At 48.2% G+C, this 22,631-nt stretch overlaps 1 protein-coding gene across 7 annotated transcripts; it reads right to left on the bottom strand.

Moving 5' to 3' along the window:
* Window positions 1-204: 204 nt before the first annotated feature.
* LOC104650252 (leukocyte immunoglobulin-like receptor subfamily B member 2) lies at window positions 205-16,864 on the bottom strand. Of its 7 annotated transcripts, none has more exons than XM_074385930.1 (15): window positions 16,516-16,864; window positions 7,084-7,200; window positions 6,609-6,690; window positions 6,412-6,447; window positions 6,016-6,300; window positions 5,570-5,869; window positions 5,052-5,348; window positions 4,498-4,800; window positions 4,130-4,234; window positions 3,795-3,845; window positions 3,045-3,164; window positions 2,667-2,742; window positions 2,551-2,588; window positions 2,239-2,291; window positions 205-1,083 (listed from the first exon to the last, which is right to left on the bottom strand). In XM_074385930.1, the coding sequence occupies exons 3-15, from the start codon at window positions 6,640-6,642 to the stop codon at window positions 937-939; spliced, it is 1,845 nt and encodes a 614-aa protein (XP_074242031.1). In that variant the 5' UTR covers window positions 6,643-6,690; window positions 7,084-7,200; window positions 16,516-16,864; the 3' UTR covers window positions 205-936. The 7 variants fall into 7 exon arrangements, with proteins under 7 accessions (XP_074242031.1, XP_074242032.1, XP_074242033.1 ...); XM_074385931.1 differs by lacking the exon at window positions 16,516-16,864 and adding an exon at window positions 8,926-12,177; XM_074385932.1 differs by lacking the exon at window positions 16,516-16,864 and having other exon boundaries at window positions 3,795-3,842; window positions 7,084-12,177.
* Between the last annotated feature and the right edge of the window lie 5,767 nt (window positions 16,865-22,631).

Consider the following 22,631-nt stretch of genomic DNA (forward strand, 5'->3'; position numbering starts at 1 on the left):
TGCTAATATTTGTTAAGGGATTTAAATTTCTTTGAGAGATCTTCTATGACTTTCCCATTTTGTAGTTTCCTTGTCAGGTTTTGGTATCAATTTGTTCCTAGTGCGATAAAATTTATTCGTGTAAATATATACAAAATATTCTCAGGGAAAATTTATGCAAGTTTGGGTATGGGGTGTGTGTGTGTGTGTGTGTGTGTGTGTGTGTTTCTTGAGTGCATAAGTGTTTGAAAAAGCCACCAACAAACCTTCCTGAAGTGACATTTGCTTTGTGGGAACATTTTTGATCACAGGATTAATACATTTTATATATGTTTACATATGATGATTCAGATTTTCTATTTATCCTTAAGTTCATTAAATAAACTGTAGTTTTGAATATTTCATCTATCTCATCTGCGTTTTCTGTTACGTCAGTGCAGAATTGCTCCGTTTTCTTTCACCTTGTAAAGCTGTGTGTAGGGTCTGTAGTGCTGCCTCCTGTTTTGTTCCTGTATGGAAATGTGTGCCTGCTCTTTTTTTTTTTCCTCATTGTGACCAAGATTCATGTATCGTTAATGTTTTCAAGAATAAACCTTTTGACTTTATTACTTTTTCTCTATCTTTTGTTTGTCCTCATTAGAAGCTCTTACTTTCCCATGTCATTGGTTTGATGTGTAATATTTACATGATCAATCAATTTAAAAACATTTTCAGACTTCTGTTTTGTTTTACCAGTTAACTCATTGTGAACTGAGAGGCCTGCTTCTTTATTTTAATAATACAGGGATACTATTTATCTTTGCAGAATCAGGTGACTCCCAAAGTTCCCAGAATCTTCTGGTGGTCTATATTAGGGGTTCAGGCTGGCTGGGATTCAATGGTGCCCACTGGGGGCAGCTTCCATGCCTTCTGGGGTCCTGAGTCTTCATGGTGTGTAGAGTCTGGGTCCTCCCTGGACTAGTGGACGGCCAGAGTGGCGTAGATGCTGTGCTCAGCTGGAGGTTCCCCTGCTTGGGACGAAGGAGACTCAGTTGCCTCCCGTTTAAGGGTCAATCTGTGCAGCTGGGCGTAGGTCACCTCCTGGGGGGCTTCAGATGCAGCAGCCTGCAGAGCGGGGAGAATGAGAGGGAAGGAACGTGGTGGGGGTGAGAGAGAGGAAAGGACCTGCCTGCCTGTCCTGCGTGCGTGTCCTTTTCTGCTTATGTGTCCTTGTGTTCAGGAATTCCCCAGACAGGGGAAAGAGGGGAGGCCATTTCTCTCCTAGGTCTGGAGTGATTCACCTTAGCATAGGTCACTGCATGGGGGTCTTCATCATGTGGGCTGCGCTGGAGAGACAGTGGTGGGGGGTGTCCTTGAGTCCCCCTGACCCGCTGGAGTCAGTTCTCCCACTGTTTCCAGAGTGATCCGTTTACATCCCTTTCCTGATGGAATTTCAGGGATGCACTAAGGCCGTGGAGGGTCTCGCTGCTCAGTCCCTGCAGTTCTGGCCTCTCCTCCTCACTCTGAAGGCCGTGGAGGGTCCGGCTGCTCCCTCCCTGCGGTTCTGGCCTCTCCTCCTCACTCTGACTTTGCCCATTTGGCTGCAGCCTCACACCCGCCTTCCCACAAGAGCTCACTGCTGCCTCGGGGCCTTGGCACTGCTGTTTCCTCTGCCTGCAGGGGCTCGTCCATTAGAGGATGGTGTGGCCCTCTCCGTCCGGGCTTCTCAGATGACAGCTGACCAGACAGCCCTCCCCTCACCATTCAGACTGGCCCCACTGCCCTGCACTCTCTGCCCTTTCCCTGGTTTATTGTCTTCATAGCACGTCGCACTCCTGGACACTGTGCATTTATTTGCATTTTGTCTCCCACCACGAGGTGAGCTCAGGAGGGCGGGGGCGGCTTTGCTCCCTGCTGTGTCTGCAGCTCCCACGGGGAGCCCCATCCACAGTGAGCTCCTGGGAACACTCGCTGGATGAATGAAGGGGAGCCCAGGGCACCGGGGTGGTTCATTCCTCATCCTCCTGAGGCCTGGGGAGCCCTCTAACAACCAGACGGCCAAACAGAGGACGAGGAGCAGGAAGGGGACCCGGGAGGAGGCCCACGAGGTCCCAGGGCACCAGGAGAGAGTGAGGTCGCAGCAGGCGGGAGGCAGCATGCTGGACACAGAGGGTCCACGCTAGATGATGCTGAGAGCCGGGGAAGGAGGACAGAGAAGTCCTGCTGGGTTAGATCCGGCACCAGGAGGCCTTTGGTGCCCGGGACAGGGCGGGGTCTCACCTGAGTGTCCAGCTCCACCCCGTCCTCAGGCTGTGTGTCCTTCACGGCAGAATCTGCTGGGGCAGAGCAAGGGGTTCATCTCCTGGGATGGTTCCCTGGGACCTCTCAGCTCCCCCAACCCCTGCCCAGCTCCCAGATGGGGCCACTGAGATCCAGGGAGGAGCTGTGATGTCCTGAGGTCCCATAGTATGGGGTGAGATCCTGTCACCCTGAGCCCCAGACCCCTTCCAGCCTGTGCCCTTTCCCCATTGCTATGGAAACTGTGGGCCCCCATCTCCCTCCTGGCTGGGGTCACCTCTTCCTCTCACTCACAGAGGGTTTCTTCCTGGGTGTCAGCAGCTGGGCTGGACCTAGGAGAGGACACGGGAGCTTTAGGGGCAGTGTGTGGGCTGGGGTGGGGGGAGTCTGGGGTCTTCGGGCAGAATTACCTCCTCTGCAGGCCTCTGCCTGTGGGTTCTGGCTCCGCAACCCCTGCAGGATGTTGGAAATCAGCCTCTCTCTGGGCTGCGTGAAGAAGGACAGAGTCTCAGCCCTGGGAACATCTGCCCTGCACACGCAGCTCGAAGGTAAGGGAGGAAACCTGGAAACACTCCTGCTTCCACGCTCCAAATCTCTCAGACGGAGAGAGCCCGAAGGACACTTTACATTTGTACGTGGGGACTGACATTAAGTGCTTTCTCGATTTGCCTGCTGAGAAGTGCTGGAAGTTTCGCAAAGCTGCATTTTCCCAGCGGTTTGGATTCTCTTTGGTTGCTGCCCTGAGCCCACCTTCGGTCGGCCCACAGGATCCCCACTTCTGTACTCACCAGATGTCCAGCGTTTGCCCTGACGTCGACGTCGGAGGACGAGGAAGAGGAGAAGGAGGAAGAGCAGCAGGACGAGGGCCACTGAGACCCCGGTCACAACCCCCAGGTGCTTTCCCAGACCTTGAGCACAATGACGTCAGAAATGCGGTCATCACACCACTGAGCACCTACTGTGTGCAGGTAACTGCTCTGCCTCTTATTCACCACCTCAAACTCCCACAGCAGTTGAGCACCATGGAATTGACACGTCCACTCAAACCACTTTACAGATGAAAAACTGAGGCTCAGAGAGGGGAGTTGCCTGCCCCAGGCCCCCCAGCTGGGCAGCAGCAGAGCAGGGAAGGGAACCCGGGAGTCTGACCTGCAGCCCTTGTTCCCTGCACCTGAGCTGAAACCCAGAGCTGGAGGGAAAGAGCCTGACCTCCTGAACCACGGCCCCGCTCCCCTCCCCTGCCCCAGGTCAGCGTCACTGTCACTGTTGCAGGTAGGACAGGACAGGCCCCTGACGAATCAGGTCTGGGAGGCTCCCTGAGAGTCCTCTTCTCCCAGGAGGTCACAGCTGGGAGTCAGAGCTGAAAGGAACTTTCCAACCCCGCAGGCCTCTCTCCTTTACACTTGGAGAAACTGAGGCCCAGGTGGGGGAGGGGCCTGTCCATGTCACCCTCTCCAGAGGAGGCTTAATCCAATGACAGAACCCAGCCCTGCCTCCCCTGGACCCTGCCCACCTGCCACTCAGAGACTCTCACTCACCACTTTGGGGATCTGAATCCGGGGGAGTGACAAGCGGGTCCCCAGGGCCTGCTGGGTCAGGACGCAGAGGTGAGGGCTGGGGCTGTCCATCTCCCCACATCAGCCTGGCTGCTCCTCCTAAAGGCTGGGCCCCAACATCTCCCTCTACCTCGACCCCCCTCCCCTCAGCAGCCCAGCCTCAGAGCCCTGGGAGCCTGTGCCGCCATCTGTCTCTGCCCAGCTCGCCGGAGGGAAGCCATGCTGAGTCCTTGAGGGGAACAGGATCCTCTGGGAGACTTGGGACTGCCCTGGGGGAGGCCGCACTCCCTCCCAGCCAAGAGGCCTTAGTCACTCACCAGATGTGGGGGTGGAACCGGTGGGTGGAGGACTGGGCTCCCTAGAGGGTCCTGGGTAAAGAATGAGAGGAGGCGGAGGAGCTGGGTCTTGCTTGAAGCCTCCACCTCAAACCAAATTTCTCCACATTGGCCCTGTGGCCCTCCAGTCCCCTCCCCCACCCGCCTCTCCTCTTCCTGATGCTGGCGATGCCACTGAGGGTGGGTGTGCCTGGGAGGGCCCCATTGTCCTCCTTCCCTCTGAGGGCTGAGGCCCCTCTGGCTGAGCCTCCTTCAGAGCCCCCACTCCCTCCATTACAGCCCAGAGCTCTCCTGGGGCAGGGCCTGAGCTGAGCCTTTGAGCTCAGAGAGGACAGGGTCAGGGGCCTCACCTGAGACCACGAGCTCCAGGGGCTCACTGGGGTGAGACAGCAGGTAGGGTTTGGAGCTGTGTGAGCCGTAGCACCTGTAAGTGCCCACATGGGCTGAGGTCACAGGACTCATGGGGAATTCAGCCTGGTACTTATGAGATTCATTCCTTGATCTTAGACGCAGGGGGACATCAGCTGCTCCCTCCTTGGTCAGAAGGAAAGTGTCCATCCACCACTGTGACTGACACAGCAGGGTTACATTCTCTCCTGAGGCCACCCTGGGACCGGGCTGCACTGAGAGGGAGGGTCTGTGAGGGATCTGTCCTGGAGAGAAGAGGATGGGTGAGGGGCTGCCCCGCCTTGTCCTGAGCTGAGACCTCCCCAGGCCTCTCTCTGGGACCCTCAGTCTTTGTCTCTGTTTTCTTGACTCTCACCCTCCTCACCCATCTCCCGTCTCTGTCTGTCTCTTCCTCCCTTGGGACCCCCCACCCCTCATCCCAGCCATCACCACCTGGGCTCCCCGGCAGGGCCTGTGCAGAGCCTGGGCCCCTGACTGAACCCGCTGGGCTCCTCACCTGCGATCAGGATGTCCAGGGGGTCACTGGGGGCCGACCACTCGGAGGAGAGGTTGTGTGCACCGGAGCATCTGTACTGGCCCCCGTGGGAGTGGCTCACAGGGCTCAGGGTGAAGTTGGCCTGGGAGAGCCCAGCCTGGAGCTGCCGGCCAGGGTGCTGGAGGAGGTCACGTTCCTCTTCCTTGTACAGAGCGAACCTGTCGTAGCCGACATCAGAGCCACACTGGAGGGTCAGGGTCTCCCCAGGGGCCACGACAGGACCCGGCTGCACTGAGAGTGATGGCTTCTCAGAAACACCTGGGAAAGGTGGTCATGGTCTCCAGGAGCCGACCCTCAGGCTCCCCACAAATCCTCCCTCTCCCTCCGCCTCACTACTGCAGATCTTCCTGTGTCTCTGACCCAGGAGCCCTGAGCCCTCTCACCCCAACATCGTCCCACCTGGAGCTGCCCTGAGACGCGGCTCCTCCCCACCTGCCCGGAGACTCAGGGATCTCCAGGCAATGCTGTGAATTTCTCACCTGGGACCAGGAGCTCCAGGAGATCACTGGGTAAAGACCACACATAGGGAGAGTGAGAGTAATAACCATAGCACTTGTACGTCCACCTGCGACTGGGGCTCACGGGGCCCACGGAGAAGACGGCCCGGGATGACCAACCGGTACAGGGCTGGGAGTTCAGGCGTTGTGGGTGTTCATCTTCTTCCTTACACAGAGTGAAGCCATCAAATGCCACCTGTGAGCCACACTGGAGGGTCACGCTTCCTCCTGGGGTCACCACAGGGCTCGGCAGGGCTGAGAGGGTGGGTTTGCTGTAGGCTCCTAGAAGAGAAGGAGGCACCGTGTTAAGTGGGGCTCACACCTCCCACATGACCCCAGGGCTGGGCTGTGAGAGGGAGATGCCCCTGAGAGCAGAGCCCCTTCCTGAGGGCAGAGCCTGGGGCTGGAACCCCTGAGTGTCCTCTCACCTGTCACCACCAGCTCCAGGGGATCACTGAGCTCTGACCAGCGAGTGCCTCTGTGATACTGACAGCGATACCGCCCTGTGTGTTCCTCAGCAATGGACTGGATGGGGAACTGGCCCTTCTTCACAAGCTTCTGTGGGATCTGACTAATCCAGGATGCTGCTTTTTTTTCTCGATATAGACGGTACTTCTGGGCTTCCACGCTTGCCTGGCAACTGAGGGTCACGGGACTCCCCTGGGTGATCACAGAGCCTGGCTCAGCCCAGAGGGTGGGCTTGGGGAGGGTCCCTGGCAGGAAAGCAGAGGTCAGATTCTAAGTCATTCCCCTCCCCAGCTGCACGGGGGTGGCCCTTGTCCCCAGTGAGGAGGAGGACCTGGGCCAGCTGGGGACAGACTCACCTGCCTGCACGTGGGTCCTGGGGCCCAGACTCAGCCCTGGAAGAGAGTTTCCTGTGAGAGATTTGCCCCTGAAGCCTGAGCAGGTCCGCCACTCCCTGGGGTCTTTGTGAGCCCTGCGGTTTCCTCATGGACCAGAGTTTGGCTGTGGGGTGAGGTCCCTCCTAGGTTAGAATCTCCCCTCCCTCTTCAAATCTCACCGACATAGATCAGCACCATGAGGATGGGGGTCATGACGTCTCCTCCCACCGCCCTGCTCTCTGGATGGATGAGCCCTCGGTGCTGGCAGGACAGAGAAACACAGAGTGTGGACACTTGGTGACTGGGTCGTTCTTGTCATGGGGTTGTGTCATCTGCAGCCACACAGGAAGCAGAACTGCCCTCCCCAGGAGCCTGGCTCTCATTCCTTTAGGGCTGAGGTGGGGGAGGGCCCAACCCCTCTGCAGACATTTCAGACTGTAATGGGGTCTTTCCTGACCACCAGCCACTGTCTGTCTGCTTTGTTTTAATGTAACTGGGAGCTGGGATGTAGCTGCAAATAGAACTAGTGCTTTTCTGCACCTGCCCTTCCAGACGAGGGTGAGCGAAGGCTTCCCCTTCCTTCTCACAGCCTCCCCATGGGGTCTCCCTCCCTCCCTCACCCCGTCCATCAGCACAGCAGTGCAGGGGCATTACCACAGCTGTCCTCTCTCCAGCCCTGGAGATGCTTCAGGGAAGATGCAGGTCCATGCTGCAGGCAGGCTCAGGTCAGCAGAGACGCACCTGACACCTGGCCGTGCAGTCCAGGCTGAGCTGCGTGTGGCCGCGAGCACAGAGAAGAAATGCAGGGAAATGGGAAGAAAAGTTGACTTCTTTCTTGGCACTGGATTGTGGGTTTTCTTTCAACAAAATAGTTTCCTTCTCAACTTCCCTGTTTTAAAAATGAGTCATCTCATCCTGCATCTGTGACTTTTCTGTTGGGTGTCTGCAGTGAGGGGATTGGGTAATGAAGTTTAACCTGAGAATTTCAGGAGTTTGGTTCAGGGCAGGACTTGTTTCCACCTCAATAGCAAAAGGGTTAATTTTTCTGTGTTTTCTAGAAACAACCTAAGCTGCTTTATCAGTACCTAGGAATGTTCAAGACCTCAGCTTGAGTTCAAGGCTACAGGTAAAACATGCATCCATCCAGCTCACAGAGCAGGCATGGCCCTTTGTCTCTCTCTCAGAACAAAGAAAAAAGTGGAGGAAACTGTGGGACCCTGGGGAGACCGTGGCTCCCCCTCATCTGTGTTTGTGGACAGAATCTGGGATAGCTCAGCTCATGACTCAGGCCACACTCAGCACAGAGCCACCTCGCCCGGGTGCACATGACACAGAAGTGCTTTATCATTGTTGGACCGGGCATCTCTCGCACATGCGTGTGAGGCTCACGTGGGCCCCGCCGTGCCGGGCATGTCACAGAGCTGATTCTAAGCTTGGGAGCGTGGACACTGCAGGGCAGGAGTGGCTACAGCAATACCTCATGAGTTTTCATTCCTGAGTCAGCCCTGGGAGAAACTCTGCATGGAAGATCAGGTGTGTGAGAGGAAAGCCACCCCAGAGGAATGAAAATCACAGAGTCCATTAGAGAAAAAACAGGCAATTATAGAAATGAATTGGATAGATATTGTCAGATGAAAAATAGTAAATTATATTAACGTACTTAGAAATAATTTCAGCAAGAACAAGACACAGCTAAATGATAAATACTATATTGGTGTAGAATATTATTAAAATTTTCGTAAGTCATCAGAGAAACCTTAGAAATGAAAAAATAGAAAAGATAATGCACACAAGAAATAGAATGACAGAAGTGAACTGATATCTCTGTGTCACACTTTCAGAACGAAGGAAATAAGGAGCATGTTCCTCAGTAAACACCTGCAAAGAAAATAGTTGACATTTTTACAGAAATGATGAAAGAACATAATCTTAATGTGCACAAATTTATAAATGAAATTAATGTCTTAACTATGGTAGAGTGAAGGATATTTAGAATAAATAAAAAGTCATTTTATAACTACTGGAGAAAATACAAATTATTCTGAAATGAATGACAAGCACATTGGGACTGGATTTCCCAAAGGAAAAAGTGGAGGAAAAATGACTGGGGGTTCAGGTTCAAGTTGGCTGAACGGAAACAGCTGGCATGTGCCTCTCTCGTTAAAAGGAATCAAAATGGTGAGTAAATACCCAAATACCAAGGGGATCTTCTAAGAGAGCGCACTGGGGCTCAGCAGAGACTGAGGACATGGAAAGCACAGGGAAGAAAAGCTGAGAGCCAGGAGAGGTTCCTAACATGGAGAAGGGTTGAGTGAGAGACAGATTCCCTAACATGAGGAAGGGGTGAGTGGGCGAGAGGCTCCCAAACACTGGGAAGGGGTGAGTGGGTGAGAGGCGCCCTAACAAAGAGAAGGGGTAGGTGGGTGTGAGCCCCTGGGATCCACACCCCTGTCTTGGCCCTTTACAATCCTGCTCACAGAAGAGCCCCTGACCCACCTTGGCCTGCAGAGGCACACAAGGAGTTCCTGGAGATTTGGCAGAGGTGCCTCCAGAGCCCACATGGAATCCCACAGGCTTCTGATCGCTGAGCAGACTGGGTCCAGCTGCTGCTGCCTTAGCAGGGAGGAAGGAGGCCAGGCACCTCTGTGGGCTCCCAGGATAAATACGACAGCTGGGGCACAGAAGCAACCACGCTGAGCACCCATGGCTCCCTCACTTCTGTCGCTTCCTGCTAAACGGGGCTTCCTTCCTGCCAAATGGGGCTTCCTTCCTGCTAAATGGGGCTTGCCAGCTTCAGGGCCCCAGTGCACCCGTCCTGCCCCCACCTGAACACTGTGGCCCTGGCTGGGTGCCCTCTGAAAGCCCAATGCTCAGAGGCCCCTGACGAGCCCTATGCAGTCACTGCCACCTCTGCCTCGGCCCCTGCTGCCCCAGGTCCAGGGAGGGAGTAGGGAGACCTGGCACATTTGCGTGTCCCCAGAGCAAAACTGAGTGCCACTTCTTCAGGAGGGAAGTGTGAGCGGGCCCTGTGCCCACAGCTGCCAGTCGCCAGTGCCCCAACCAAGGGGCCCTGCCCTCCCCAGTCACAGACCCACAGCACAGCCGCCATGCCTCCACCTGGACATTTCAGCCGCAGCCCCCTTCTGATAAAACCCCGGTCTCCACAGGCCTGTGATCTGCTCCCAGGTTCTACCGCCTAAGCGTTCTGCCTGTCCTGCCTGAGAGTTCTGCCGGTGACCTGGGGACCATCCCAGCCCTCCTCATCACAGCCAGTACCTGAACCCTGGAACAGCTGAATCCCAGTCCAGCCCCATCAGGAATCCCACACGCTGTCCAGCTGGCCACCTGGAGGCCTGTGATCTGGGGAACTGCCAGCCCTTTCCCACTCTGCTGGCACCTGACCACTCACCCCAGGGCCTGAGGTCGGGTCCCCACAGCCAGCAACACCACAACTGACGTCCGCTTGTCCAGCCAGAAAGGCAGAAGCCCCACATCCCAGCTACTTGAAGCAGCAGTGTGACCACGTCAGACACAGGCAGCCGCTGAGGGGTCTGCACTGCGCTGAGTCAGGAGGTTCTACCTTGGGATGATTCCTGCAGAGAGTGGCAGGCAGGTGTTTCCCACGGCTGTCAACCACACTGTGGCCTGGGGAGGGACAACAGTGTGTGTCTGAACAAAGACTCATGAGCCCTGGAGCAGGTGTGTGATAGGGAAACAGACAACATTCCTCCGTATTGTACTGGAAATGGATGTAGCCCCTTCACCCCACACAGAGACCTCAGGGCATTTCCCACATGCTGCCCCAGCCACACGCTTCAGGACTGCGGCTGGCACTCATCATTAGGATATTTGTGGGCAAACCAGGGGCTCCGGCTCTGCCCAGCTGTGGAACAGGAAGCTCAGGGCTCCAGACACTCCACGTTCCAGCCCTTCACCTGACACAACAGCCAGCACCTCACAGGAAGCGGCAGGTCCATACCCACCTGCTTGTGCAGAGGCTGGCTCTTCCCCTTAAGCACCAGCTCCTGGCCTGCATTTGAGCTGCACAGCCCAACACAAACCCTGCTGCAGAAGCGCCCGAGACTATGGAGAAAAGCCTAGAGACCCTTCCCAACGTGCTCTACAGTCACACGCCCTGCGGGGCTGGGGGACATGTGCAGAGCACCCCATCCCAGTGACAATAAATCCAAAGAGAATGAGTGGCAGCCTGTCCAGATGAGAAGGAATCAGTGTGAGGATTCTGATGTGTGAAAAATCTGAATATTGTGGCACCACCAAAGGATCACATTCGTTCTCTAGCGTCAGATCCTGAAAACAATGGAAACTCTGAAAGGACAGAAAAAGAATGAGATTAAGACAAAAACATTACAATGAATCAATGAAATAAAAAGTTGGTTTTTTGAAAGTATAAACAATATTGACAGATGGCTGTCTACACTAACCAAAAAAGGAGAAGATTTAAATGAGCACAATCAGAAATGATAAAGATGACATTACAGCCAACACCACAGAAATACAAACGATCATCAGAGATGACTGTGAACACCTTTATGTATGTAAACCAGAAAACCTAGAGAAAATGGATGACTTCCTAGACACATACAACTTCCCAAGATTGCACAGGAAAAAAGAGAAACCCTAAGCAGACCAACAACAAGTAATGAAAAAGAATCGGTACTAAAACTTCTTCCAGCAATACAGCCCAGCAATAGATGGATTCACAGACCATCTTTGCCATATATACAAAGAAGAGCTGAAACAAATCACACTGAAACTATTCCCAAAAAATTGAGGATGGGGATTCTTTCCTAACTCATCTATGAAACCAGTATCAACCTGACAGTAAAGTCAGACAAGGACTCAACAGAAAAATGAAACCACAGGCCAAGAGACCTGAGGAACACAGATGCAGAAATCCTCAAGAAAATATTAACAGATGGAATCTAAAAGTGTATCAAAAACATAATTCATCATGATCAAGTTGGCTTTATTCCAGGGATGAAACGATGGTTCAATATATGCAAGTCAACAAAGCTGACTCATGACATGAACTTGTACTTAGAACAAAAAGCGTTTTATCAACTCAACAGATGCGGATAAACTGTTCAGTAGAGTTCAGCATCCCTTCATGATAAAATCCCTCAACACACTAGGCATAAAAGAAACAGCCCAAAATAATAAGAGCCCTGCATGACAAACACACAGCCAACATCAAATTAAAGGGGGAGAAGTGAAAGTTTTTCCCAAGAAATGGAACAAGACAAAGATATCCACTCTCACCACTCCTGTTCAATACAGATCTAGAAGTCCTCACCAGAGCACTCGGGCAACAGAAGGAAGCGCATCCAAATTGGAAAAGAGGAAGTGAAATTATCTGTGTGTGCTGATGACATGACTGTATACCTAGAAAATCCTGCAGATTCTTCCAGAAGTCTGGTAGACTTGATAAGTGACTTCTGTAAAGTCTCTGTATACAAAATCAAGGTACAAAATCAGTAGCCTATCTATACATCAGCACCATTCAAGCTGAGAACCAAATTAAGAACACACAAACACACACACACACACACACACACACACACACACACACACACTGAGAACTATATTTAACCATGCAGGTGAAAGACCTCTATACAGAGAATGACAAAACGCGGATGGAAGAAACTGTAGGCAATACAGACAAATAAAAAAACATTCCTTTCCCACAGATTGGAAGAACCAATATTGTTAAAATGGGTATATTGCCCAAAGCATACTACACACTCAACACAATTCCTATCAAATTACAAACATCATTTCTTTAACACAATTAGAGAAAAAGCAATTTTTAAATTCATTCGGAACCAAAAATTAGCCTGAACAGCTAAAGCAATTCTGTGCAAGACTAACAAACCTGGAAGCATCACACTGTCTGATTTCAAATTATACTACAAGGCCATGATAACTAAAACAGCATTTAGTAGTACAAAAATGTACAGAGATGCCAAGGAAACAGAATACAGTAACTAGAAATAAAGCTACCTGCCTACAACATACTGAGCTTGGCTAAAGTCAACAAAAATAAACAATGGAGAAAGACACCCTATTCAATAAAGGATGCTGGGAAAACTGGGTAGCTATATGCAAAAGAATAAAACTGGACCCCTATCTCCCACCACGTAGAAAAATTAACTCGAGATAAATTACAGACCTCAATGTGAGACTCTGAAGCTATGTAAATCCTAAAACAAAATTTAGGAAAAGCTGTTCTGAACATTGCCCCAGGCAAAGAACTTAGGGTAAAGACCCTTTAAAAATACAACAAAACCCCAAATATATAAATGAGACCTGATTAAAATTAAAAGCTTCTGCACAGCAAAAGAAACAATCAACAGAATGAACAGACAGCCGACACAACAGAAGAAAATATTTGCCAATTATGCCACCAACAAAAGACTAGTGTCCAGAATCTGCAAGGGAGTCAAAGAATTCAACCTGAAAAAAAAAACCACAAACAACTTCCTGAACGTGAAAAACCACATGGAAAAGAACCACAAACAGATTTATGGAAAACTGAGTAAAGCACATCAACATTAACAGACATTTCTCAAAAGAAGAAATATAAGTGGCCAACAAACACATTAAAAAATGCTCCACATGATTAATCATCAGAGAAAATCAACTTAAAACCACACTGAGTATCAACTGACACCACCCAGAATGGCGACTCTTAAGAAATCAAAACCAACAGATGTTAGCAAGGATACATTGTTGGTAGGAATGTAAATGAGTTTATCTTTCACAGAAAACAGTAGGGAGCTATCTCAAAGAACTAAAAATAAAACCACCATTTCACTTTGCAATCCCATTACATGGTATCCAGCTTAAAAAAAAAAAAAAAAGTCATTATATAAAAAAGACAACAGCACTCATTATGTTTGTTGCAGCACTATTTACAACAGCGTAGTCGTGAAACCAGCTTAGGTGTTCACCAACAGTTCACTGGTTTTAGTAGTTACTCGGTTCACATGCTTCATACGCCAGCTCCACGTGGCTCACATACACAGCATACTAACTACTTCATCTGGGTGCTGCCCTTGGTGCTTTATAGGGAGAGTTGGCTAGTCCCCTTCTCAGGGTAAACAGACCTTTAAGTGGCATTTATCTGGTCCACTAAGCTAGTTGTTCTCTTTGGAATAACGTCCTGTGCCTTTGGATCACGTCTACTCGTTAGTGATTATTTAATAGTGAGCTGCTGCCTGCATCAACCCAAACAAGCTCTTAAATTCCGAATCATTTAAAATTAAGAATTTTGCCCTTAAAGTGGTTGTTTTTTTACAATCTACTACATAGATTGTTTAAGAAACTGATGATATCAATCTACAAAGTGAAACCATTCCTTTGCGTTACACCCGCTGCTTTATAGTTATTTGGTTTTGCCTTTCCTTCATATCAACTATCTTCTTGGTAATCACAGGTCTAAGTTAACTTTTGTTGTCCTGGCTAAATTGTTTTTTATATAGTTTTATCCGTGTATTTTTTCCTTCATTTTAAAGCAACTCTTAAATAGTTTCTTAACTAGGAAAAAACTGACCTTTGTTTCGCAAAATCCATATCCTTGTATTTTATAAACTTCACCAAAAACATTTTTATGTTCCTATTATTTTAATTTGGTAACTCAAATTTCAAGCAAAAAAAATTTTTTTAAGTGAGGTTTACCATAACATGGCTTTAAGATTTTAAATTACTGGAGAGAGTTCTGAGATTAAATTTGCTAAATTAATCTTACTAAATATTAATGTTATGTGAATTAAAAGGCATCTGAGCCAGTTTCTGCCAATCTAATAAGCACTTACTTTTTTTTTTTTTTAAGACAATTGATCAGCTCTTTCATGTAGTTTGGAAGTGAAATATCACTTCCAAATAACACATATAAAGATAAAGATAAAGATGTAACAGACATAAAAAATAAAAAGCACAGGTCTAAAAGATATTTTATTTTTCTGTTTTTAAATAAAAATTCCTCTCTTACTTTAGATAATTAATAAAAGTTACTGAAGCCAACACAAGATGAAGGAGAGAGCTATCACAAGGCTTTTTCAAAGAGAAAGAGTCAAACTTTGATATATTAATCACAAGAATTTTAAAAAGACACATTTTAGAATTTAAACAATAAAAACTTTTTGCATGAATAAGTTAATATTTTAGTAAAAGCCTGTTTTAGCCAATTATTTAGTTTTGTATTCTTGTGTATTTTTTAAATATTAAAGACTCATCTGTAGAATGACTCTTAGAATTTTTTCTTAATCATAACCAACTGCATTACATGATCTTTTTTTTTTGCACAACCTTTTTTAAAAAAGAAAGTTCCTTCTTTTATTAACCTTACTGTGGCTACAGGAGACCATTTAGAATATGCTTAAACCGCCTGTTTTGTCCCAGATATCCCTCTTTCTTGAACAACCAGTTATTTTATTTTAGGACAAAATTTCACTACATAAGACACTTTCTTGTGTAAAATTACTTTCCTTTTCATCTTCTTTGCCAAAAACTCTTCTTTGTATTTATAACTTTCTTTACAGCTCTTATTTCCTGTTTCCTTTTACCTTGTTTTATGCATAACCCTTAAATAAGCTTTGAATTAGACAGATATTTATCTTCTAATAAGAATTGTTCTGAAAAAATGGTTTCCTATAATTTTAAAATTATAAATTACCCAGCTAGCCAATCAATACCTATTATTTAATATAACTTTAGATTCTAAATTTTGTGACAAGTTTGTTTACAAGCATTTATTTGATTAATAGTTTACCTAGATTATTTATGAAAACTGTGACAGTCAGCACTGAAAATTAATTCCCTGTTAACCGATGTTATAAACTATGAATTTCAGGTGTTTAGCTAAGTAAGGAAACTTACGGTTAAATATAAAGGTTTTTTGTTGTTGTTGTTTTGGGTTTTTTTAACCAGTAACTCAGTAGTTAGCTGTTTTCATTTAACCAACAATGTTACATGGCTTATTTATTAAAAATTATACAAGCAAAAATTATTGTTTTCAGCTGGGTCTATAGTATTATAAACCTTATGGCAAATCTCATAGTATTCAGCAGAGAAAAGCAGAAAACCACTTACTCAATAAATGCAAACAAAAATGCTAACAATTTTTAAGACATTTCTAATCTTATTTTACCAATAATTGTAAAGCCAGCTTATTTATTAAAGATTTTACTTAAGTCAGGTGAACTTGAAGAAGCATTTTCTTCTGATAAACTATTTAAGTGCTTTTATTTTCTCTAAGTCAATTAACTAGAGCTCTTTTGTATATTTTTAGTAATGAAACTTTATGTACACAACACACAGATACATGGACATATTAGGCCTGCTGATAGGAGATCTTATAGATTCATAAAAACTTTTTTTTCTATCTTAAACTTTTAAACGTTTTCTTTTTTTGAGACAGGGTCTCACTCTGTCACCCAGAGTGCAGTGGCATGATCTTGGCTGACTGTAACCTCCAGCTCCCATGCTCAAGCGATTCTCCTGCCTCAGTCTCCCAAGCAGCCGAGATTAGAGGTGTGAGCCACTACCACCTGGCTAACTTTTGCATTTTAGTAGAAATGGAGGTTCACCATGTTGGCCAGCCTGGTTTTGGCCTCCTGACCTCAAATGATCCACCCACCTCAGTCTCCCAAAGTACTGGGAATACAGGTGTGAGCCACCATGCCCCGCCCTTTCAAACTCTTCAAAATCAGATAGCAAAACTTACATCTCAAAGTACAGAGGAAGAAGTCTGGTGTGTTAGAAGGAAATTAAAATCGATTTAATTGCCAATTAAACATAAAATATAGAAATCTACCGTAAAGGCTTTTAAACACCCATACTCACACACCCCCAACACACACAAGCATCCTATAGCTTTTACGTCAAAACTATAGCCATGAGATAGTCATATAAATTTACCAGCTTGCAAAAACATATTTGGATCAAAACAGTGGTTTTTATCTCAGTAGAAAAGTAACAGCAGATATAAAGCAGGCAGAAAAGAGAATAGGGAAAGGGAGAATTAGGAACTCCATAGTTTGCAGGTCGACCTTAGGGCTCTCTTACCTTGGTGTAAATGAGCACGAAGACCATGTGTTTTTGTTTTACACAAACTCCAACAAGTAGAGGCGCCACAAAACCAATGGAGTGCCTGCAAGGGGCTCATTCTTCTTGTTTTCCCCTCATTCTTAGATTATTTGTTTCCCACCTTTTCTCTTCGTTTTTTAAAGGAGGATGTGAGCTGCGGCCTAGGGGTTTGTGCAGTGGGTCACGGCGTGCTGGTTGTGGGTGGGACGCCACAGGATCTCACCACTGATTCATTTCTTCCCTCTCACGTGTCTCAGTTTCTCTCTCCAAAGGTCTAAACACAAGGAGGGCTCAAAATGCGAGTGACTAGCTCCCACATGTGCTTCCTGGACAAACCTTTTATAAACTAGCTTTGTTGGGGATGCCCCGCAGGCCACTCAAATCATGGTGGGTCCACCCTCAAGGCACTCCCATAAGCCCTCCTCATGACTTCCTGCCTTTCAGCTGGAAGGAGCAAAATTCTCTCTCTCTCTCTCTCTCTCTCTCTCTCTCTCTCTCTCTCTCTCTCTCTCTCTCTCTCTCTCTCTCTTTGAGATGGAGTCTTGCTCTGTCTCCAGGCCGGAGTGCAGTGGTATGATCTTGGCTCTCTGCAACCACCTGAGTTCCAGTGATTTCCCTGCCTCAGCCTCCGAAGTAGATGGGACTACAGGTGCTCGCCACCATGCCTGGCTCCTTTTTGTATTTTAGTAGAGACAGGGTTACGTTATGTTGGCCAGGCTAGTCTCGAACCCCTGACCTCACATGACCTGCCCGCCTTGGCCTCCCAAAGTGCTGGGATTACAGGCATGAGCCACCACGCCTGGTCTGAGTGATATGCTTTTTTACCTGCATCCACAAACCATTACAGATCATCACAGGTGGCTGGAGACCATTTGTAATTTCCTTTGGTTCAGACAATTGCTTGTCCTGTGAGAAACTGAAACCTGGTACTTTCTCAGTGTGAACTAGGAATAGTTTCACTTCATGGGGAATTGCAACCTACTTATTTTAGAAAATCGAGTGATAGTTGAGTATCACATCCGTATGTACTTCTCCACAGGGTGTGGAAAAAAGACCAAAAGGGGTTTGTGTGATACTTACTGAGATTTGAGCTTTTAAAAAGATACATATACACATGTGTATATGTATCTTTTATAAATATAATATATATATATATATTTATACAAGATATTGTGCTGTGGCCCAAGAGATAATTTGTTACGATTTCAATTGTTTTCCGTTTGCTTAGGAGTGTTTTACTTCCAATTATGTGATTGATTTTAGAGTATGTACCATGTGGTGATGAGAAGAATGTAAATTCTGGTTTAGGGGCATGGAGTGTTCTGTAGATATCTTGTAGATATCTGTCAGGTCCATTTGATCCAGTGCTGAGTTCAGTTCCTGACTATCTTTCCTGATGATCTGTCTACTATTATAAGTGAGGTGTTAGCCTCCCGAGTAGCTACTCTCTCTCTCTCTCTCTCTTTCTCTCTCTCTCTCTCTCTCTCACACACACACACACACACACACACACACACATAGTTACAATTATCTGGCATGAGAAAAGAGACAGGGAACCAAAGATTCTTCTTTATAACACCTTTTTTCTGGCCAAGAATGGAGCAGAAACACATACTTCTCCCCCTCATACACTGAGATCCAGGGTTCTCTCCTTCTCAGACCAGTAATGAGTCTCCACGCCCCACCTGCAGTTCTTGCAGAGGAAGGCCAATTGTCCTCACATGCCTGTATATACAATCACATTTATAGTTGTTTTAAATTTCCAAATCTGTAAGCTTTTGCCTCATCCATTTTGTACTGGAGTTTATATTGCTAAGATGCATGCTTATTAATTTTATTTCCATATTATTATTCTTATTTTCAACTTTTATTTCAGAATGCAGGCATATATAATGCAAGTTTGCTAGAAAAATATATTGTGTGATGCTGTGGTTTTGAGAACAAATGAATCCGTAAACTCAGGTAGTGAGCAGAGCACCCAAAAGGCCCTTGCCTTCCTCCGTCTCTCCCCACTCAAAACATCTCCCATGCCTATTATTTCTTTACCTATATCCATGTGTACTCGATGTTAAGCTCCTATTTAAGAGCGAGAACACGTGATATCTGGCTTTTTGTTTCTTCATTACATCGCTTAGGCTAATGACCTCTAGCTCCATCCACACTGCTGCAAAAGACACGATTTCCTTTTTCACTGCTGTGTAGTATTTTGTGGTGCATATATCCAGTCCGTTGTCGATGGACACGTGGATTTACTCCATGTCTTTGTTATTGCGAATGGTGCTGCAATGAACATATAAATGCATCTGTCTTTTTGGTAGGATGCTTTATTTTCCTTTGGGCATATACCTACCAGTGGGTATGCTGGGTCAAATGGTAGTTCAACTCTTAGTTTTTGAGAAATCTTCCAACTGCTCTCCACAGTGGCTGAACTAATTTATGTTTTCACCAACGCTTGTTCCGTTTTCTTCACAGCCTTGCCAGCATCTGTTATTTTTTGACTTTTTAATAATAACCATTCTGAGGAGTGTGTCTCACTGTGGTTTTAATTTGCGTTTCTCTGAAGATGAGTCATATTAAAGATTTTTTCATCTGCTTCTCGGCCACAGATGTGTCTTCCTTAGAGAAGTGTCTGTTTATGTCCTTTGCCCAGTTTTTAATGGGTCTGTTTGCTTTTTTGCTTGTTGATTTGTGTAAGTTGCTCATAGATTCTCAATATTAGACCTACGCTGGGTCTGTAGGTTAATTAGGTCCCACTCATCAATTTTTGTTTTCATTTAATTGCCTTTGAGAACTTAGCTGTAAACACTTTGCCAAGGCCTGTGTCAAGGAGGATGTTTCCTACGGGTTTTTTTCCCCCGCTTTGAGCTGGAGTCTGGCTCTGCTGCCCACACTGGAGGGCAGTGGCACAATCTTGGCTCACTACAACCTCTGTCTCCTGGGTTCAAGGGATTCTCCGGCCTCAGCCTCCCAAGTAGCTGGGATTATAGACACCTGCCACCACACCCAGCTATTTTTTTTTTTTGTATTTTTAGTAGAGACAGGTTTCCCCACGTTTTCTTTGATTACCCGTAACTTAGCTCCCAGTGATAAGTGAGAACATATGGTACTTGGTTTTCCATTGGTGCGTCAGTTCACTTAGCATCATAGCCCCCAGCTTCATCCAAGTTGCTGTAAAAGACAGAATTTAATTTTCCCCAAGGGCTGGATAGTATTTTGTTGTGTTTATGTGCCACATTCACTCATCAGTTGACGGGCATTTCGGTTGATTCCACATCTTTGCTGTTATGAATTTGGCTGCAATACATATTTGTATGCAAGTGTGTTTTTGAGGGACTGATGTCTTTTCCTTTGGGACGTGCACATTTGGTGGCTGCAGTAGGATGCGAGTGGGTGCAGGGGTGCTGCTCACCACGTCGGTATTCAATGCAGTGGTGTCGGCAAGGCTGGGCGCGGTGGGCAGGGGCCCCACAGCTGTTTGTGTGTGCATTTGCCCCAGTGGTGGTGGGAGCACGGTGGTGGTGTGCTGGCCTCACAGGACTGTGCACACCCTCTGTGCACACTTTCAGGCAGGTGGCAGCCGCTGCTGGGGGTGTCGGTGGATGTACTGGTCTCCTTGTGCAGTTTTGCACAGGCAGCACTGTTGGCACGAGGGCGGGCACTGGCAAGAGTGGGGACTGTGTGCGTTCTCTGTGAGTGAGTTCACACGAGGGGCAGCTGCTGCTTCAGATGGGGGTGGATTTGCTGGTCTCCCTGTGTGTGTACACGCTAGTGGCAGTTTTGGAACGGGGAGGGCTGGTGGGCCCTGGACAGGGATCTCTGAGCCCACGAATGCTCTGACAGTCATGCCAGTGCTCAGGGGCTGAGTGCACTCCTGACACCGGCGGGCCACGGGGCTCCCCTAGGTTATAACAGAGTCTGGCTCAGCCCCGAGCATGGCTTTGGAAAGGGTCCCTGGAAGGAAATCAGAGACGGGGTCCTATCACTTACCACCCCTCACATCCCAGCTCTCAGCCCAGGATCCTCCTGTCACCCGCCTCAGTCAGCTGAGAGCTGCTGTTCTGCAGCCCCAGCTGTCCAGGGTGGGGGTGACCCTGCCCCCAGTGAGGAGGAGGGACCTGGGACAGCTCGTGACAGACTCACCTGCCTGCATGTGGGTCCTGAGGCCCAGGCTCAGCCCTAAAGATGAGTTCCCTGTGAGAGATTTGCCCCTGAAGCCTGAGCAGGTGCGCTCCTCCCTGGGATCCTCCCTAACCCCCCGGGGTCTCCTAATGGACCAGGGCCTCTCTGAGGGTCAGGGTTCCTCTCAGGCTAGACTCTCCCATGCCCCTTGTCAAATCTCAGTGTAGCGGACCATCGCCATGGGAGTGAGAGTCATGGCGTCTCCCACTACTGAGCCCAGCCCTGCAGATGGATAAGACCATGGTGCCCAGAGGGCAGAGATCCACAGGCCATGGCCACACAGAAACAGGGCTCTCCCGCTTACAGGATTTTCCCGTCAGCATCTCCATGGCAGTGAACTGGCCCCGGCCCCAACATGGGCCTGGCTCTTGTTTTCCCAGGGCTTGGGCTGAGACAGGAACCAGGTTTTCTGCTGATATTTCAGAAAAACATGGGATCTCCCTTCATCTCCTTTCGCTGTCTGCCTGAGCTGTCCTCATCTCATTGAGGGTCAGGATGTGGCTGCAAATAGACGTGCTGGTGCCTTCCTGGGTTGGTCTCTTTCCGGTGAAGGCAATGGAGGACTCCTCCTTCCCTCTCAGCATCCTCCCATGCGGTCTCCCTCCTCCTTCAGCTCATCCATAAACATATCCTTATAGGGTCCCTACCATGGCCAGTCCTCTCAGCAGCCCTGGGGAGGCTTCAGGGAAGATGCAAATTCAGGCTGCAGGGCAGACTCAGATCAGCAGAGACCCATCTCACATCTGTACGTTCCAGGTCAGCTTCATTGTGGCAATGAGCAAAAGAGGAAATACAGGGAAATGAGGGAAGAATCATGACCCTTTTCCCAGAACTGGAGTGTGGGTTTTCTTTATGCAGAAAATTTCTCTTCATGAACTTCTCCTTAGTGATCGCCACAGCCTCCACCCCCATCTCCCTGGAAACAACATTGACCTGATTCTGCCTTCTTGGAGCCCCTGTTTTCCTTCAAACACCCCTGTTCCCATCTGCGCTCCAGTGTTCAAGGTTTTGGAACAGGACATGGGGTTCACACTCTGATTCGAAGGGAAACGTCATCGTTATTTAAATATTCATATATCGACCCCTGCCCGTGTGACTTTGGGCAGTAACTTCCCATTTCAGAGCCTCAGTTTCCTCATTTGGAGCCTGTCATGAACCTCATTCATCACAGAGGAGCTGGTTCATTGGTGCCTGGCAGCCGCACAGGGATAAGCCATGGGTGATTTCCACAGCAGGTGGAGACGTGAGGCGTGGGAACATGAGGGGATGCCGGTGTCCACGATCAAGGTCTGTGACTGATGCTTCCACTCAGGAGCCCCTCCTTGCTCCTACCCTTGAGAGATGCTTCCGTTAATATTTCATCAACAAACACCTTGGTGATCACAGTCACATATAGAACGTGGGAAATAAAAGCTTATCAGAAGAGGAAGGGTACACAGGAAGAGGAAATGAAGACGGAAAAGGGCGTTTGTGTCTGGCCCCATTAAGGGTCATTAGGGAGCAAGTTTCCATTTCTGTGCAGAACAGATAAGGGGCCCAGGGTCCTCAGCAGGCGGGAAGGGGCCGGGGCTCTGGGCAAGGCTGGACGCTGTGATGGAACATGTCTGCTTACTGACCCAGGCCCATGGCCACCACTGAGCCAACTCCCCTGTGTGTGTGTGAAGCAAATTCATTCACTGCAGTGTTCTTTCATGTGGGCATCAGTATCATGTGTGAGTGTGAGTTTCACATGGGTTTTTTCTCCTCCTGAGAGCAACCTGAGCAGAAACTATGTTCGGGAAATCAATGTTACATGTCATGAGTAGTTGGAAACAATCCCCCATTCTCAGACCTGGATTACTAAAACAGCCTTGAAAAGACCATTCCGTGATGGCTCAGAGGTGTGGGAGGTGAGTGTCCGACAAAAATAGACAACC

Source organism: Saimiri boliviensis, chromosome 14 (assembly GCF_048565385.1).
Source record: "Saimiri boliviensis isolate mSaiBol1 chromosome 14, mSaiBol1.pri, whole genome shotgun sequence".
Lineage (NCBI taxonomy): Eukaryota > Metazoa > Chordata > Mammalia > Primates > Cebidae > Saimiri > Saimiri boliviensis.

What these genes read in the sequence shown, in the direction of transcription:
- LOC104650252 (XM_074385930.1), bottom strand. Translation starts at nt 6,642, where the DNA reads ATGACCCCCATCCTCATGGTGCTGATCTATGTCG. An exon ending in GGGCAAACGCTGGACATCTG is followed by an intron (nt 2,743 to 3,044) that starts GTGAGTACAGAA and finishes TTCTTCACGCAG; the next exon opens with CCCAGAGAGAGGCTGATTTC. An exon ending in GGCAGAGGCCTGCAGAGGAG is followed by an intron (nt 2,589 to 2,666) that starts GTAATTCTGCCC and finishes GTCCTCTCCTAG; the next exon opens with GTCCAGCCCAGCTGCTGACA.